Source organism: Lynx rufus, unplaced genomic scaffold (genome assembly GCF_022079265.1).
Source record: "Lynx rufus isolate CCGP_SWC_20201006 ecotype Redwood Valley unplaced genomic scaffold, mLynRuf1.p SCAF_8, whole genome shotgun sequence".
Lineage (NCBI taxonomy): Eukaryota > Metazoa > Chordata > Mammalia > Carnivora > Felidae > Lynx > Lynx rufus.
In genome coordinates, this window is record NW_025814896.1 from 103,591,586 (window position 1) to 103,611,116 (window position 19,531).

Genomic DNA, 19,531 nt, shown 5'->3' on the forward strand with positions numbered 1-19,531 from the left:
GTCAGAGAGAGAGGGAGACACAGAATCTGATACAGGCTCCGGGCTCTGAGCTGTCGGCACAGAGCCCGACGCGGGGCTCGAACTCACGGACCGCGAGATCATGACCCGAGCTGAAGTCGGATGCTCAACCGACTGAGCCACCCAGGCGCCCCAAAAATAAATAAACTTTAAAAAGAAAGCTTCTAACACAATATAAATGAGCAAATCTAAGGAGACAAGTGCACTTTTTCGGAGTTCAGACTTACGGAAGTCTCTGCATTCTGCCACACGTGAGATATCCGGTATCCCACCAGGTCCCCATCCTGCCGCTTAATCGGAGGCTTGATCCATCTGACATCCACCTTATGACTAGATTCATTCAGAAACACAGTGACGTTCAAAGGTGCTACTGAAGGGGCTACAAAAGGAAAAAGAGACAATGATGAAGAACCACAGAGAAAAGCACATAGAGGCTTATTCTCAGTTTCTGAATGTTTGGTTTTCCAGTGTTCTGTGGAAAGCATTCAAATGAGGTTGAGATTAATAGCAGATTTTCACCCTTTTGTCAATTAAGGAGCAGTGAAATACTGCATGGCTTTTTTTTTTAATATTTATTTTTGAGAGAGAGAGAAAGACAAAGACAGACAGAGCATGAGCAGGGAAGGAGCAGAGAGAAAGGGAGACAGAGGGTCCAAAGCAGGCTCCAGGCTCTGAGCTGTCAGCACAGAGCCCAACGTGGGGCTCAAACCCATGAACTATGAGATCATGGCCTGAGCCAAAGTCGGACTCCCAACTGATTGAGCCACCCAGGTGCCCTGAAATACTACATGAGTTTTTAAAAGCAAGCACTTCCTAAACTAAAATCATGAAGATGAGGAAAGGCAGGGAGGAGGTGAGTGGCACTCATGGACTCCTCCTGGGGAAGCAAAACAGATACAACTTGAACAGGGTTTTCCACTAGACGCCTGTGGGATGGAAGGGCAACCAGACTGACTGGAGATCAGTCCTGTGTCGGGTGAGACGTACCAGGCAGGGAACACAGCAGAGCTCAAAGGGAAGCCACCATTTTAAAGTCCAAAGACAGGTTACTGATGGTCTGAACAGAGTTAATCAGACAATAAGACTTTAAAAATGTACATGTACATATATACATGTGTGTATACATATATATATACATATACATATATGTATACGTATACATATACATAAGACATCTCATTATTATTGAAGACCAGAGGGTCAAATGCTAATTACTAGATGTCAAAATGTAGAATTTAACCCTGGTTTTCACTATCTGGTTTATAGGAAAATTCTGCTTAAGTCACATTCCCACTTATGTCAAAATGTCTGTTATCTCTCGCAAGGATACGAGGATAAAAGTTACAATACTTTGGAAAAAAGTATGTTTGTGTTATACATATATATATGTATATGTATATGTGTATGTATATGTATATGTGTGTGTGTGTGTGTGTGTGTATACACACACGTACACACAAAATAATTTGGGAACAGGTTAAGGTCATTACTAGATTATTTTTTGGGAGTGAGGAACTTGACTATATCTATAAAAACTGAAAATAATACGCTCTTTGACCAGATATTTTATTTCCAGAAATTTAATCTAAAAAATTCTCCTATAGGTGGTATTACATTCATTGAGGCATAATAGTGAAGAAAAGGAATAAATGTAATGCTCTGTCAATAATTATGACATAATACATTTTGATACATTTTCCAATGAAATACTTCCTACCCAGCCACTGGAAAGAATTAGGTAGATCATGGGTACTGATATGAAAAAATATTTAATGGAGGGAAAAATCAAATTGCAAAAAGGCATGTACCAACTATCCATTTTAGAAATAAAAAAATGTTTTATGTATAGAAAGAATAAAAACAATTGCAATTATATATACCAAACCATTGATTATAGTTGTATTTCTGGAAGATCAAATTATTTATTTCTGATATGCCTAAAAAGAAAACAAAAGGGTATTCTAACCTTCATTTCTGCTGATTCTAGGAGCAATTAGAATGAATTTCAGCTTAGGAAATGTCATACAGCTACAGCTGTGCTATGAACGGAATCGTATAGTTTCAAATATATTGTAGAATTTATGGATAAACATGGCCAACTCAACATGTCTTTATGTCTGCTTTTCCTAAAGCCCCTCTAAAATGACAGTAAGGAATTTAAAACAATATTAACCCATAAGATATAGCAGAGTCAATAGTGGAAAAGAAATGTCAACATATACTCAAAAGCTGAAAAAGAAATGAAGAAGGCATAATTAATTCAACAAGCCTATTCTCCCCAAAGGACCATGTACAGGCTCAGAAGCTGTGCACCCAGGTACTAAAACTGGAAGATTGAAAGCGATCAGGAAGTAGCTAGTCCTCAAGATCCCTCTAACTTATTCCCACACACCTGCTAGGTACTCCCTCAAAACAAAACCAAAAACAGAAACAAAAACAAAAACAAAAACAGGAGACAGGATGCCCTGTTCTCCAAATTGAAAAGCCTCTGGTCTTGGGACAGGATGAAGACACAATGAGGGGCCAGATGGACAACTGGGGAAACAAGTGTAAGTTTGTACACTGAATGAGGAGGACTCCACCTCAGTCCTCCTCCCCACGTGATATTGGCAGCCATGTTTACATTCCTGAGGCAGGAAACAGGAGACTACTTTACTAGAGAAAGTGAGTGGTCCCAGAGGAAAGGAAACCAATTTTGACACTTAGGGGTATCCAAACCAAAACACTTAGGTTACTGCCCATTAAATTGGAAAACATAAATAAGTTAAAAATAAGGAGGAATCAAAGATGTATCACATATTCAAAAGAAAGCATTTAAAGTGGCTATATTAATATCAAAGTAGAGCTCACAAAAAATAGTACTCTCAAAGATAAAGAAAACAATCTCATAATGAGAAGGTGGTCAATTATTAGGAGAGCACAGTAATCTTAAACATTTATGTACAAAATAACCTCTGAAATATTTGAAGCAAAACTGGCTAGAACTACAAAAGGAAATGGGTAAACCCAAAATTATAACTATGGATTTCAATGCCTCTCTCTAAATAATTGGTAGAAGTAGGCAGAAAAGCAGTAAGAATATAATCAACCAATTCAACCATGTTGACATTTATAGAATACTCCTTATAATGAGAGAATACACATTCTTTCCAAGTGCACACCAAACATTTATCAGGAAAGACCATGTTCTGGGCCATTAAAAGAATCTCAATATATTTAAAAGTATTTGAGTGATACAGATTATGTTCTTGGGCACCAATAGACTGAAATCAGAGATTAGTAATACAAAGATTTCTGGAAAAGCCCAAAATATTTGGAAACTAAGCTACACACCTAAATGACTAATGGGTCAAAGAAGTAGTCAGATGGGGTTGGGGAGAGGAAATACGGGTGATGAGCATTGAGGAGCTCTTGTTGGGATGAGCACTGGGTGTTGTATGTAACCCAATTTGACAATAAATTATATTCATAAAAAACAAAATAAATAAATAAATAAATAAATAAATAAGTAAATAAAATTACAAAAAAAAAGGGGCGCCTGGGTGGCGCAGTCGGTTAAGCGTCCGACTTCAGCCAGGTCATGATCTCGCGGTCCGTGAGTTCGAGCCCCGCGTCGGGCTCTGGGCTGATGGCTCAGAGCCTGGAGCCTGTTTCCGATTCTGTGTCTCCCTCTCTCTCTGCCCCACCCCCGTTCATGCTCTGTCTCTCTCTGTCCCAAAAATAAATAAACGTTGAAAAAAAAAATTAAAAAAAAAAAATTACAAAAAAAAAAAAAAGAAAAAGTCAGAAAGGTATTTTTGAACTGGATGAAAATGAAACACAGCATATGAAATTGTTCTCAAAGGCTTTTGTTTATCATTTGAGAGAAGATATTTTACAATTTTGGCACTAGAGTTTCATTTGTGCAAGGCTTACACCCTAAAGATTTCTGATCCTGACCTGTCCCACAGTTTGTATGAAGACTAGGGCACTGACTCAATGAGGCCAGAGGTAAGGGCAGGAAAGGGGTTCTACTGATCTAGAGCTCTGTTGGGAAGGAATAGAAACTGTGGATTTGAATGTAAAAGAAATACAATATCCATTCCAATAGTCACAGAAGATTAAAAAAAAAAATCTCAGAAATCAGAAATAGCACACAGAAAATTCTTTAAAGTTTAAAGATATAAATAAAGTTTGCTATGAGCAAGACAGCATAGAGAGAACCTAGTTCATAGGGCTTCAACGAGGATCTAAAAAAATAATCCATGCAAAGCACCTAATATGGTGCCTGGAACGTGGTGTTTGGTAAATATTAACAATCTTCACGTTCATTATTTCTTTTTTTGTGTGTGTGTTCATTATTTCTTAAATTTGATGCTATGATTAGTACTTTTTATATTATTATATCTCAAAATAACATGTCATAAAGTGTGCTATTAATGCCTCCCTGTGTAAAAGAAAATATTACCTATACACATTAAGTGTAAGTTTTGTCACTAAACAGAGGGAAAATCTTCTTTCCTATTTTCTTTTTTTTTCCTCTCTTCCCCCCCCCCCCCACACCCCATTTTCATTGGCTACCTCAAATAAAGTTCTCCTCCAGGGACAAAGACCAAACAAAGCAAAGTTTAAACTTCTCCATCAGGCCACCCCGGGAAGGATTTGTTTAATCACATGCCATTAGGGGCAATATTTATTCTGAGCTCCAGGGATTACCTCCTTCGGTCGTGCTGGCCAGAATCCAAGGGCTCATTGCGGACCAGCCAATTTCATTCATGCAGGATACACCAATGTTGTAATTAGCCAGAGCTCGCAGCTGCTCGATTTGATACAGATGTGGTGAAGCAGAGGTGTTAAAGACCATGACTGAGCCATTACTCAGCGGATCAACTTCCTTGACCTAAAGGAAGAGTAAAAATGTGGACCAGGCGTTAGTAAGGTGAGGGGAATGTCAGACGCAGGGCACTCATGTATTCGGTGCACGTGGCCCTTCCTCTCCCCTGGGGGGAAGTACCTGCTTCCTTTCGGGCCACACACTAATTTCCCCCCCAGCATTACTGTGTGTTACTCATGCCACTGGAGCGGCCACTGAGGACCCGAGGCAAATGCCTAAAATAAGTGTTTTCACTGTGGCAGGTAACAGAGCAACTAAATGATCGTGAGAATACAAAGTACGATAAATAATATGAAATAAGAACTGAGGTGGTTCTCTGTCATTTCGACCTCTGCTCTTGCTTTGAGGTAAACTCTAGTGTGTCCTTTTTTCTTACCCCTGCTCCCATCCCAGTATAAATTCAACTCCAAACACAGACAGAGAAGGTAGATTTTCTGACATCATTTGGTGAGCAGATATAGGGAGGAGTCATTTGCACCTCACCCGCCAAACTTTTCTCCAAATCTTGTTAAAACATCTCAGCTCCTTCCTCTGAGTTCTTTTTTTTCAACCTCCCCTCCATAAGCTCTACCAATCTCTCCACATCCATGTTCTCTGTACACACAAGCAAAAATCTAATCCTGGGCCAAACTTCTACCTTTTTTTCTTAAGCATGCCTCCTGTCTGGGAGTGCGGATAAGGGAGAGCTTCTTTTTTCACTTCGTTTTTCAAAATTTCTACAATATGTAGTACTCATAAAATCGGAAAATAGAAAATGATATCTAAAACACAAGAATGGAGGAAAAAAGTCTTAAACCCTCCATGTATCCCTGATAATAACAGGCTGGTAGTCATGGGGTGTGGATACACAATGCCGTTATTTCAGGATACGTGTGTTGAAATTTAGGCCAAGGGGCCACAAACATTTTAGAATTCTAAATCCCCTAGTGGATACCAAGAGGGTGGTGTTGGGGCCAAGTCTCACCTCAGACTCAGACCCACAGGCTCCACTGGGTGACAAGAAAGCACCAGTTGGCCTGAGGAGCCTCCAGAGGAGAAACAAAGAGCTACGTGCTTATCTTGGTGGTGGCTGTTGGCAGAACTTACTTTTTGTTTCTACGCTTTCGAGTATGCACCTACTTCCTGGTGACCAATCCCTGAAACTGAGGTGGAGGGAACCTTTGGCTCTCCACCCCTGCCCCACTTCCGGAGCAACGTGTGGAGCATTTCCAGGCACAGGGACGCTCTTTGAGCACACACTGCTGGAAGAAGACGGGGCTTCTATAACCGTCCTTCTCAGTGGGTCCTAGGGGACAGGAGGGCACGAAATAGCAAGAAGTACGTGGGAGAGTTAAAAATAGAAATGGAGTATGCAGCCCAAAAATGGGTGAAGAAAGGAACTAACATCAGGGCCAAAGGAAGTGGGAGGGTGTGTCCTGCTAGTGCGTGGATCTGAATCGTGTCCAAAACATTCATTTGCTACCAAGTCAGAGTTTAAAATTGTAACGGACTGGGGACCTGCTACAAAATTATGCTTGGTTCCTTCAAAAGTGGGAATACATTGTTAATCTGCAGCATATAAAAGGATAACTTCTAGAGCCAGTCCTGACTAACTCTGCTAGCACTGGTCAGAGAAGACAGAGGACAGCCAGTTACGTTTGAATTTGAGATAAACAACAAGTAATTAGTTGTACAGGTGTGTCACAAAATTACTCCTGTAATTTAACTTGTAAAATAACTGTATTCTTATTTGCTAAATCTGGTAACCCTACCAGAGATGGAAAGGAGAATGGGTAAAGGGAGGTGGAGCTAGCTGGTGGGGCAAAGACAGAATAACCACATCTGGCACCCCAGGATCCAAGATGGGCAAGGAAGGCCTGCCATTTGGCCATCAATGGATGATTTTTCACTCATGCTATGGCTTCCCAAAGCCAAGGCAAAAGGAGAGAAAGCAAGTGAAGCTTGTGTGTGATCATCTTCTACCTTCAGGAGTGACCTGGTGTTTTCAGATCTTCCTACTGCCATACTCTATCTCACCTCCATCTAGAGACCTGTTCTATCAAGGTGGGGGCAGTACTGGTCCTCAAAGTCTCCCTGAGGGTAACCATGGGCAAGAGCCTCAGGTCTTAAAGTCTTCATACAGCTCAGCAGCAGTTTTAAAAAGAGCTGGTCCATGCTTCAGTTTCATCTACATGTATAGAAGGAAACAGGCCCTGGTTGTTCCTAAGAACAGAGCCCTGAAATACATGAAGCGAAAACTGACGGGATTGAAGGGGCTAACAGACAATTCAAAAACAGTAGTTGAGACCCCAATTCCTCACTTCCAATAACAGATAGAACCACTGGGCGGAAGATCAACAAGGAAACAGAAGAAGTGAACAAAACAATAAACTAACTAGATCTACCGGACCTAGACATATAGAACACTCTACCCAACCACAGCTGAATATACCTTCCCCTCATGTGCACCTGAAATGTTCTCCAGGACAGAACTAATGCTAGGCCATTAAACACAAGCCTCAGTAAATTTAAAAGGTAGGAAATCATTTAAGTATATCCTCCAAACGCAATGGGATAATATTGGAAACAAAGGAAGAAAATTTGAGAAATTCACAACTATGTGAAAATTAAACAATACACTCCTGAATAACCAAGAAGAGGAAGAAAAAAAAAGAAATCACAAGGAAAATGACCAAAAAATTTGAGATGAATGGGGAAAAAAAAGCGCCCAAATACCAAAACCTATGGAATGCAGCTAACACAGTGCTTAGAAGCAAATATATAGTATATATAAAATCATCTAGCCTTCTACTTTAAGGAACTTAAAATAAACAAACAAACAAACAAACAAACAAACAAATAAATAAATAAATAGCAAACAACCCAAAGCAAACAGAAGGAAGGAAAGACTCAAATTATTAAAATCAGGAATAAAAGAGGGAACATTACTACTATCCTCAGAAGAAAAAAAGCTTGTAACGGAATATTATAAATAATTGTACACCAACGAATTAGAGAACTCAGAGGAAGTGGACACATTCTTAGAAAGACACAAACTACTAAAACTGACTCAAGAAGAAATAGAAAATCTAGACAGATCTGTACTAAGTAAAAAGATTGAGGCAGTATTTTAAAAACTACCCACAAAGAAAAGCTCGGGATCAGATAGCTTCATGGGTGATTTCTACCAAATATTTAAAGAATTAACATCAATCTTCCACAAATTCTTCCAAGAAATAGAAGAGAAGAGAAGAGAACCCCTCCCAACTGATTTTATAAGGCTAGTGCCACCCTGATACCAAAACCAGAAAGAGCTAACACAAGAAAACTACAGACCAACATCTTTTTTATGAATATAGACACAATTAGACAGTGGTAATGGTTGCACACCTTGGTGAGCATACTAAAAAAACATCATACACTTTAAATGGGTGAATATTATGGTCTGTGAAATACATGCTTAAAAAAAAAAAAAAGGATACCCCTGGTGAGGACTTTGTAGACACAAGAATTCCTAACACTTACCAGCCCTTGGGAGGTTTACAAATAAAGTGGGCAAGAATTAAGGAAAGCTGGAGTTGGTGGGGTGAGGGTGGAGGCTATTTTGGGGATAATAGAATGTTTTCACTTTTCAGAGAAGGAACAGCTGTTAGACAAGAGTGGGAGGCAATAAAAACACAGACACTAATTCCATTTGGCATTAAAAACATCTGGTTGTCAACACACAAAAGTCTTTAGAATTCACTGCTTCAAGTTGAACTGGCATGAGTGGCCTATGTCAGGTTAACATGTTTTCGGCTAGTAAGACCAGACGCTTATGAAACTAAGAACAATTTCTGATCCTACTGTTTGATGAAGTACAAGGCGGAATGCATTCATGTTTTCAGTGGATAATCCAAACATGTTCAACTACCTGCTCCCATAAGCAATGTCTCTTCTGAGACACAGAAGAGCAGATGGTTCTGAGCACTGCCTTTGGCAACAGAGCTTTCTGGGTTTGAATTCTGATTTTGCCACTCATGGGCTGTGAGCACTCTGTGAGCACCTGCAGTGCTGGTGTAGGTTTTTTTTTAAAATTTTTATTTATTTTGACAGAGAAAGAGAGACAGAGCATGGGCGGGGGAGGGGCAGAGAGAGAGGGAGACACAGAATCCAAAGCAGGCTCCAGGCTCCGAGCTGTCAGCACAGAGCCTGACGCGGGGCTCGAACCCACAAACCGTGAGATCAGAGTCCAGAATGCTAACCATTACACAATGGAACCCACTCACAAACTGTGAGATCATGACCTGAGCTGAAGTCAGACACTCAACTGACTGAGCCACCCAGGTGCCCCATGGTATAGGTTTTAAGTAAGATAATGTCCGCAAAGTCTCTGGGTCATTGTGGGCACTCGGTAAACAGTGTTATTGCTACCCTTTCCATTTTAATGAAATGAACACTCAAAGCAAAGCCTACATCATGGAAAGGTACCATTTTAGGATGGCTAGGCTGTATACTTATTACGGCATTATTTTATACCAATTTTAGTTAGTGCTTAAAAATGGGTGAAGATTGGGGTGCTGGGGTGGCTCAGTTGGTGGTTGGTGAGTTCAAGCCCCGTGTCGTGCTGATGGCTCAGAGCCTGGAGTCTGCTTCAGATTTTGTGTCTGCCTCTCTCTCTGCCCCTACCCCACTCATGCTCTGCCTGTGTCTCTGTCAAAAAATAAATAAAACTTTTTTTAAAAATTAAAAAAAAAAAAAAAGGGTGAAGACTTTGCAAGGCCTGTAGTGCCCAGGTTGTCCAGGGACCCATGGGCCAAGGTGCTATACCTGACAGCAAAAATGACCCATCTCATGCTTGTATGTCCTTCATGGCCACTAGCCCAGGAGGAGCCAGGCTGACAAGTACCTGACTTTCCAAACTCCTGGTCACAAGCCAGTCCTAATTTAGGGATGTGTTTTTGTACCTTAAAAATTAATTCTCCTGCAGACTTTAAGTTGTATTACAAAGCTGTAATCATCAAGACAGTATGTTACTGGCACAAAAAACAGACACTCAGATCAATGGAACAAAATAGAGAACCCAGAAGTGGACCCACAAACGTATGGCCAACTAATCTTTGACAAAGCAGGAAAGAATATCCAATGATATAAAGACAGTCTCTTCAGCAAGTGGTGCTGGGAAAAGTGGACAGCGACATGCAGAAAAATGAACCAGGACCACTTTCTTACACCAGGTTCTTTGACCTCAGCCACAGCAACTTCTTACTCAACACGTCTCCAGAGGCAAGGGAAACAAACGCAAAAATAAACTATTGGGACCTCATCAAAATAAAAAGCTTCTGCACAGCGAAGGAAACAATCAACAAAACTAGAAGGCAACCGACGGAATGGGAGAAGATATTTGCAAACGACATATCAGATAGAGGGTTAGCATCCAAAATCTATAAAGAACTTATCAAACGCGACACCCAAAAATAAATAATCCAGTGAAGAAATGGGCAAAAAGACATGAATAGACACTTCTCCAGAGAAGACATCCAGGTGGCCTACCGACATATGAAAAAATGCTCAACTTCACTCATCACCAGGAAAATACAAACCAAAACCACGAGACACCACCTCACACCTGTCAGAATGGCTAACATTAACAACTCGGGCAACAACAGATGTTGGCGAGGATGCGGACAAAGAGGATCTCTTTTGCACTGCTGTTGGGAATGCAAACTGGTCCAGCCACTCTGGAAAACAGTATGGAGGTTCCTCAAAAAATTAAAAATAGAATTACCCTATGACCCAGCAATTGCACTACTAGGTATTTGTCCAAGGGATACAGGTATGCTGTTTCAAAGGGGCATACATACCCAATGTTTATAGCAGCACTATCGACAATAGCCAAAGTATGGAAAGAGTCCAAATGTCCATTGACGAATGAATGGATAAAGAAGAGGTGGTATGTATGTATATATATACACACACACACACACATATATGTATGTGTATATATATATATATATATATATATATATATACACACTCCATTGTGTGTGTGTGTGTGTGTGTGTGTGTGTATATATACAACTACGTGGATGGAACTGGGGGTATAATGCTAAGCGAAATTAGAGAAAAACAAAAATCATATGACTTCACTCATATGAGGACTTTAAGATACAAAACAGATGAACATAAGGGAAGGGAAACAAAAATAATATAAAAACAAAATATAAGAGACTCTTAAATATGGAGAACAAACAGGGTTACTGGAGGGGTTGTGGGAGGGGGGATGGGCTAAATGGGGAAGGGCATTAAGGAATCTACTCCTGAAATCATTGTTGCACTCTATGTTAACTAACTTGGATGTAAATTTAAAAAATTAATTAAAAAAAATTAATTCTCTTGGTCTCACGACGTTCTATTCTGGAAACCTGTTTCCTTTCTGGATGGGCCCTGGACTTTGAGCAGAAAGGAAACAGCATCCCGGGGCAGAGCACCATAAAGTGGGGCATGTACGGTGGACGTTGAGTGGGAAGGAGGTCAACGGACCCTGGACAGAGGTGCTGAAGGCCTCAGCACCCATCCTCAGGAGGAAGAAGAATCAGGTAGACCCTCAGAGCACCAAACCGCCACTTCCCTCTTCATCCTGGAGGTTTACCTGAATGCTGCAATTCCTGAATGGGGAGTATCCATCAAAACCTGGGACCCAGGAGATCAGCACGCTGTGTGCTGTGCTGTTGTAGACACTGACTTCAGTTGGTGGGGAGGGAATTGCTACGCAAAAACAAAGACACACAAACAAACACAATTATAAACCACAGGCGGCCACAGCTACCAAACAAACACATTAATACCAAACCTGTTTCCATTTCTTAAGATTAGGAAAATTAAACCCAAGTTTTAAAAAGAAGCCACGTTATGCCTGAGAGTAATACATATGAGCTTACAGACAGGGCTTCCCTTGATAGCACGGTTCTGCCTGGGCCAGAGGAGTGGAGCAGAGACCTGCTTTCCCACCCACTGATGACGTGAGAACTTAGCTGGGGAAGGATGTCAAGACATCTATTTCCTTCACTGAGCTGGTGTTCACTGTTCTACTGTACGAGGGCACGTCTCTGGGTGCTAGTGTTCTACATGGGATCAAATGCTTGTGCAGTTCTGGGTTGAGGAGGGGAGACCCACATTACCTGAGATCGAGAGAGCCCCAAGCCGAGGAGAGAGAGTGTTATGGTAGCATGAGTGTGCGTGTGTGGCTGAGTGGGGAGAAGCTTTCTAGTCGGGGAGAGTCAGTTCAGGCAAAAGGGTCAACTGCATCTCCTGGGAGTGGAGGCAGGTAATACCACAGGTGTGCAACGATCCTGGCCACATGGGGGACATGGATAGGCCCTTTAATTAGAATCTAGGAAGGACCGGGGGCGCCTGGGTGGCTCAGTCGGTTAAGCATCTGACTTCAGCTCAGGTCACGATGTCATGGTTTGTGGGTTTGAGACCCGCATCGGGATCCGTGCTGACAGCATAAAGTCTGCTTCCGATCCTCTGTTCCTCTCTCTCTGCCCTTCCCCTGCTCTCTCAAAAATAAACTTAGAAAAAAAAAAAAAAAACACAGAATCTAAGGAAGATCTGAAGTCTGGGGAATCTTATTTTATGCTAAATTTTATTCTTAATTAGTAGTGATGATCACATTTATAAGCAAAAATGAGGACTGTTGTTTTTGAGTGCTTACTATGGTCTGGCATAGTAAGTTATGTACCTAGTAGTTATGTACATTGTAGTTATGGACTTTGCTTCATCTATTCATTGCTAGAACCCTATCAGACAGGTAGTCTTCCAATCCTCACTGATGGATGAGGAAAGTGAGGATCAGAGAAGTTAAAAATTCACCAAAGATCACAGAGCTCGTAAGCAGTACAACGGGGACTTGAACTCAGGTCTGTCTGACCCCAGAGCTGTCAGGTCTGTCTGTCCCTCAGCAGAACACTGGAGGCTGGTTGCAGGAGGCAGTAAGCCCATTACCGTGGGCACCAGCAGGCACTGGGGAGTCTGGTTACCACCTAGCCGGCTCTATGGTCCAGGCCACAGTTTAAATGCCTTTTCTAAACTCTGTTCCTTTTTCTATTAATGAAGATAGTAACAGCACTGTTCCATGGGGCTGTGGTGAGGACCGAATAAGGTAACACAGGGACGAGGGTTGGGGAACGTGTGGGAGACATAAGGGCAGGAGATGGGGGAAGGAGAGCTGAGACCATGTAAAGTGCACTGGGTACCATATTCAGGAGTTTCTGTTTACTAATAGATACACAGCTTGGTGAACGGGAAAGAACAGGCACTTTGACTCACTTCCCTGAATAGATTATTTGTAGAATTACCCTCAAATGTCTGCCTTTCCGATCATCATTTGGCCATGTGTATTACAGTTAATAATAGATTATAAGAAGGGAGGCTTGGTTGCTTTGGCATAAATTTTTTAAAAAATGAAAGCCCAAAGCATAAGTTTTAGAAATAGGATTGATTTAAAAAAAAAATAAGTTGACGTGCTGTGTGAAGCATAAAATGTCAAAAATACTGTTACTCGTTTTATATAAATTTTTACATTATAAGGTGTTTGCACTTTACGAAAATGTCTTTATAACTTCACACCTACTCATGAATTCCTGAAATTCCCAACATTTCTTTTGAAAATTGTCATAATGAGACTTGAAATGAGGAAGGAAGTTATACAGTTCCTCCGGGAGTAAGTTTCAGTTTGCTCTTTTTTTTTTCTTTGTTTTGTTCCAATGAACTTTCAGAAAATGCTCCCTCATCACCTTCATCTAGTTGTTTGCCAAAATGAAAGTATAACTTCTTTAGCAATTTTGAGTCCCCCACTGTATATTACCTTTTAACTCATTATTAAACACATTCTGCTTTTTCCTTGTGTTGTTTCCCCAAGATTAAGACCAAAAGGAATATGAACTCAATATTTGCTTCTCGTTATTTAAATGAAGAACAAATAAACATAAAATTTGCTTGAGTTTCTATGAGAGAAGGTAAGAAATATGATTTGAAAAGGCATAAAATGACAGTATTGACTTTCAGGTTCCAGGTTTTGATAACCTTGATCCCATGGAGAGAGGAGGATGAGGCAGACGGTTGGATTGTAATATCTCCACTAGCACAGGGGTCTTCAAACACAACTCTTCCGTTATGTTATATCCCAGCTCAGGGGGAGGGAGAGCGACAAGAAGATTAGGAGGAAGAGGCACAGGGGCTCTGGGCTCTCCCCTGCTTCTGCCCCTCTCAGGGCAGCAGCCGGGGGAGACTTGCTTCAGCCCCAGCTGCCCTGGAAGGACAGAGCCCATTCCTTCAATCAATGCCCTAAGCCACCGCCCCCCACCCCTGCAGGCTCTTCAAGGAGCAATGGGGACTAGTTCAAGGTGGCAGAGGGAAAGATGAAAACAGGAGCTAAGAAAATCAAGGGTAGACATCACAGCCTAGTTTCTTCTCAGACTAAGCAAAACTATATGAACTCATGTTTATCAAAGATGTAAGCACCAGGCGCTGTTATGAAAGCTTTTACTTGCACTGTCTTATTTAAGCCTCAGAAACAGGTAGATTCTGTAATTATCCCGATTTTATGCTGAAGCCAGAGAGGTTAAGTGACTTGTCCAAGGTCACAAAGGAAGTCAGTGGGGAAGCCAGGGCTCAAACCCAGGTAGCTGGCTGCAGAGCTCAGGGGCTTGGGGACATGGCCCTGGTGCTTACCTTTGATGTTGATCTGCACACCCTTGGACACGGTCAGCCCTTTGTCATTGTGGGCCTCACAACTGAAGACAGCCATCTCGGTCAGACCTGGAATGGAAGGGGACTCATGAGACCAGTCACCGAGAAACAGGCTGCGGTTCACCAGAACCCTACGGTTGTCTTAGCAATCTTTTACTTTTTGGTTCATTGCTTCAAGTCATAAATGCCAAGTTAATTTGAAAAGTATGCTGGTGGTTGAAAAACATACCTGGGATTAAACCCTAGCTACCAGGAGCAAGCCACCCGTGGGGCTACAAGGCAGCTGTCTTCATTTTCGTCCTTTATCTTCCCTGATGGTGAGATATTAGGTAACAAAGCAGTAACATTTAGATTTTTAAATTTCTGCCAGCAGGTATGGGTATTGCTGGCCCCAATATCATAAAGAATGTTTTTTGAGGCTTGCCTGGTCACTCCCCAGCTGGTTAGCCACACAGTACAGACTAATCACACACTGATGACATTTCAGAATACCAAACACAGCAGGAGAAAAGTCACAGTGCTTAAAAATTTCAGATGATCTGTTGTAATGAATCCTTTTTTAATGGTAAATATCGGTCAGTTCATGCCGAATTATTACATAAACATAAGACACTATTATTACTTGCAGGGAAGACACTAGGGCTGAATGAAGAAAAATTCTATCAGTTCAGAGGTTTGAAGACATCTTAGAAATGAAAAAATTAGTCTCTTTATTAGTTTTAAATAGAAAGGAAGAGAGGCAACCCAGATCTTGGTTTCTAATATGATATGCCAACAAAAGGAACCAGAGCTCCTTGGAAAAATGGCTAATTCTCAGATTGGAGCAGGAAACCTGTAAGATGAGCCTGGAACGGAATATAATACAAACACCATGCAACACACACACACACACACACACACACACACACACACACACACACACATACACACACACACACACACACACACACACACACGGCTATTTTCCTGGAACAATTTGAACAAGAAAATAAAGGAAGTAGCATTGGATTGTAACCCAAAGTATAAAACCAATATCCACCAGTCTACACTGCTATAAATAAATGATTAAATAAATGGGGAAGAACAGGCAAATCTCCCATGCACAAGGGTTCCAAATTAATTTATGTGGATACTCTGCCCTCAGCGGGGAAGACCGTAACTCCCAACCTCTTAAGTGTGGGCTGCATGTAATGACTTCCTTCCAAAGAGGACAGTATGAAAAGGAAATAAAAGCAAAACTTTATTTTATTTATTTATTTTTTAAACTTTAGAGTGGAGAAAATGATAAACACTCCCTTGGCCACGTGACCAAGGTTAACACCACTAAGTCATGTTGACAGAATGTACCCTCGATATGATGTAATGAAAATGGCACTTCCCCTCTGCAATCTTCCTCCCAAACACCTACCACCCAAGTCTAATCAGGAGGAAAATATCAGACAGTTCAAACTGTGGAACATTCTACAAAAAACCTGACTTGTATTCCTCAAAACTATCAACGCCATTAAAGACAGAGAAAGTTTGAGAAACTGTCACAACCAAGGGGAGCCTAAAGAGACAAGACAACCAAATCCTGGATGAAACCATGGAACAATACAAGGGTATTAGGTAAAAACTAAGGGAATGTGAATAATGTATGGACTTGAGTTAATAAAATATATCAATATTGGTTCATCAACTGTAATGAATATATCACACTAACATAAGACATTAACAACAGGAGAACTTGGAATGGGGTTGATGGGAAAACTGTACTATCTCCATGATTTCTAAAATCTAAAACTATTCTAAAATTTAAAAACAGGTTTGTTTGCTTTTCCTTTTTAAAAAAATTTTTAGGGGCGCCTGGGTGGCTCAGTCGGTTAAGCGTCCGACTTCAGCTCAGGTCACGATCTCGCGGTCTGTGAGTTCAAACCCCGCGTCGGGCTCTGTGCTGACCGCTCAAAGCCTGGAGCCTGTTTCAGATTCTGTGTCTCCCTCTCTCTCTGCCCACCCCCATTCATGCTCTGTCTCTCTCTGTCTCAAAAATAAATAAACGTTAAAAAAAATTTTTTTTTAATTTTTAATGTTTATTTATTTTTGAGAGAGAGAGAGAGAGAGAGAGAGAGAGAGAGTGGGGGAGGGGCAGAGAGAAATGGAGACACAGAATCTGAAGCAGGCTCCAGGCTCCAAGCTGTCAGCACAGAGCTTGATGCAGGGCTCAAACCCACGAACCATGAGATCACAACCCGAGCGGAAGTCAGACGCTTAACCAACTGAGCCACCCAGGCACGCTTCCTTTTTTTTTTTTTTAACGCACAGTCATAAATACCATCTAGTAGAATCTGGAAACTTCTCTGCCTCTGGCACACAGATGTCATCTGGCACGGAGTTCATATCATGAACTGGAGAAAGGCAGAAAAAATTCTTGGAAATATACCTCCACTTGCTTCTTGCCTGAAAACCTTATTTTGTTTTCTTCTATCCATTCACTTGTATAGGAAATTCTCCATCTGATCATTTTAAAATCCAAAGCTTGTCATTAACAGTAATTAAATATTTGAAAATTCAGAGGAACAAGTTGCTGAGGGAAGGCCAGCTGGGCATCAGCCCAGAAAGGCCATGCCATGTTGGGTGTCCACGTGGTAAATGCTGTGCCAAGGCTGGGCCAAGTGGCCAGAGAGCTGCGTCTGCAAGAAGTTCTGGGAAGAAATGCGAACCTAATCCCTTTTATGTCGGTGCTTCTCCTGAGGGTTACAAGTGCAATGAAAAATCAGAGCCTCTGGGGTTCATTTTTTTCCCATCCAGAAATTAGTCCAGGCACCTGAACTCTGCTGACTAGACAAATCTCTCAAGAAAAAACGAACCTGTGTATCTCCGTCCTACAAACCCACAGTGACTTTTCACTTCTCGAAAATAATGTTCTGTCAGAATGTGACAGCCACTTCAGGTATTTTAATTTTCTGAGGTAAGGAGTATTGCCTTCAGACTGGAGGAAAATCCTCTTAGATTCCCTTGACAATTCCAAGAGGTAAGAAACTAAAATCCCAGGTCGCAGCCATCGCTCTTCACATTTTTGGTCACTCCCTTTTGGCTGATGGATGAAACTGCTCATAGTTTGTGTGATCATTTAGGAAATATTTATTTCACTGAAGAGGAATATTTACCTCAAACCCATTAGCCGCATCTATAAAAGGACACCCTTGGATACCCTGCCTTAGGGGTCTTTAGGTATTTTGCTTGTATTCCTCTCAAATAATTTTGAAAAATATATGCAGCCTCTCATATATTTTGAGGTTTGTATCTTAAATTTTTTATAATTTAAACAGCTGCAAAGAATATAATTTCAGGTACTCAGACATTTTAAAGTAAAATTCCTTTGAAGGCACCTATGTAGCATACTCAAGACTGGGATGGGAAAACCAGCATCACCCACTGAAACAATTTTCCTCCAGCTGCCAGAAGTTTTCCATCATGATTTTCTACTTCCCCTGCAGATTTTTACCCTAATGGCATAAGTGTGTGGGTTTGGAAGCACTTCTTGGCAACAAAAATACACATGCACGTTGAGATATAGATTGATGATCCTTACCATTATTATTAGGGCACAACTCATCAAGACAATATATATAATTCTTAAATGTAAACAGTAAAATTTTACCAGAGGGGCAACTCCTTTGCTGAACAAAATTTGGAATTTTCTATGTAATGATCTGGAAATTTCTTAACATTATAGTGCCAAAACACTATAGCAGCCACTGTCAAAGTGTGGTCTAGAAACTCCTGGGCATCCCAGAGTCTCTTTAAGGAGCTCTTAAGATGAAAACTATTTTTGTAATAATAATAACAACAACAATACTAATAATAATGGTAAGATGTTATTCGCCCTTTCCACTTTCATTCTCTCAGAAATGCACGATGGAATTTTCCAGAAGAATTTTCCAGAAGCTGTATGTTGTGTGATAATGCCATTAGCTCTCTCAGCTAATGGAGTATGGGCTTGTTTATTTTTGTGCTTTAAAAGTTTTGTTTTAATTTCTCATTCAGTACTTATCAATAGATAGAACTCACATAAACGAAACCTCTTTGGTTCTCAATAATTTCTAAGGCTGTCAAGGGATCTTGAGACCAAAGCATTTGAGAATTGATACCCCGTAGTGACTTCAGACAAGTCAGGGAGAGGTCTTTCTTCTTTTGCAAAATGAGGGAGAGATGACTGGGAAGCAAGAGTTGGAAAAGAAGCATTGACATAGCATTGGGACTTTGGGTACTCTTGTCAGGCATTGATTTTACAAAAGAAGATAAACATGTCCCAGATGAGGATCGAGACCTTATCCTTCTAAGCCACTGCATGGCGTCCGTACAGCCAACCATTATTTCACAGTCCGGCCTGTGACGCTTTGGTCTTCATGCTGAAGCATCATCTTTAACCTTCCAAGTCATAAGCTCTCAAGTAAGACGCCCATTTCACAGGCTCCATGAACACGCAAAACTTGGCTTATATTTAGAAAAATCTGCTTTGGCTCAATCAGAAAATACAGAGAGCTGCCGTGCAATTTATATTTTTAATACAGTTGAGCTAAACACAGTTATTTGACTTCAATTACTCTTGTCAAAATGCTTGGGAAACACTTAAGTACAAAATACAGATCACATTCCAAACTGGTCAGAAGGTCCTGGAGAAAAACAACAGGGGGGATTCATTTCGTGAGATCCGTGGTCTAGCAACAGATCCCTAAGTAAGACAACTGGGGCCCCTTCAGAGCTGCAAGGTTTATCAATGCTGAAAGTGAAACCGCTGATCAGGACCATGATGTTAGGTTAAGTGGGAAGTCGCTTTTCCTTTCTGTGTTTCTTTTCAAAGTGCACACAAAGTCAGGAAAACAATCTCTAGCAAATTCTCTGGCACAAGACATCCACATTAATATGGAATTGCCCAGAAATAGCTAA

At 41.0% G+C, this 19,531-nt stretch overlaps 1 protein-coding gene across 1 annotated transcript in view; it reads right to left on the minus strand.

Annotated features, from left to right (window-relative positions):
• The window catches only part of MERTK (MER proto-oncogene, tyrosine kinase), an 85,047-nt gene that overhangs the window by 39,190 nt on the left and 26,326 nt on the right, over nucleotides 1–19,531 (minus strand). The window contains exons 5-8 of the mRNA XM_047069205.1: nucleotides 14,585–14,671; nucleotides 11,502–11,617; nucleotides 4,714–4,897; nucleotides 246–397 (exon numbers count right to left, since the gene is read on the minus strand). Coding sequence (XP_046925161.1) covers nucleotides 246–397; nucleotides 4,714–4,897; nucleotides 11,502–11,617; nucleotides 14,585–14,671 — 539 coding nt within the window. The remainder of the gene's footprint in view (nucleotides 1–245; nucleotides 398–4,713; nucleotides 4,898–11,501; nucleotides 11,618–14,584; nucleotides 14,672–19,531) is intronic.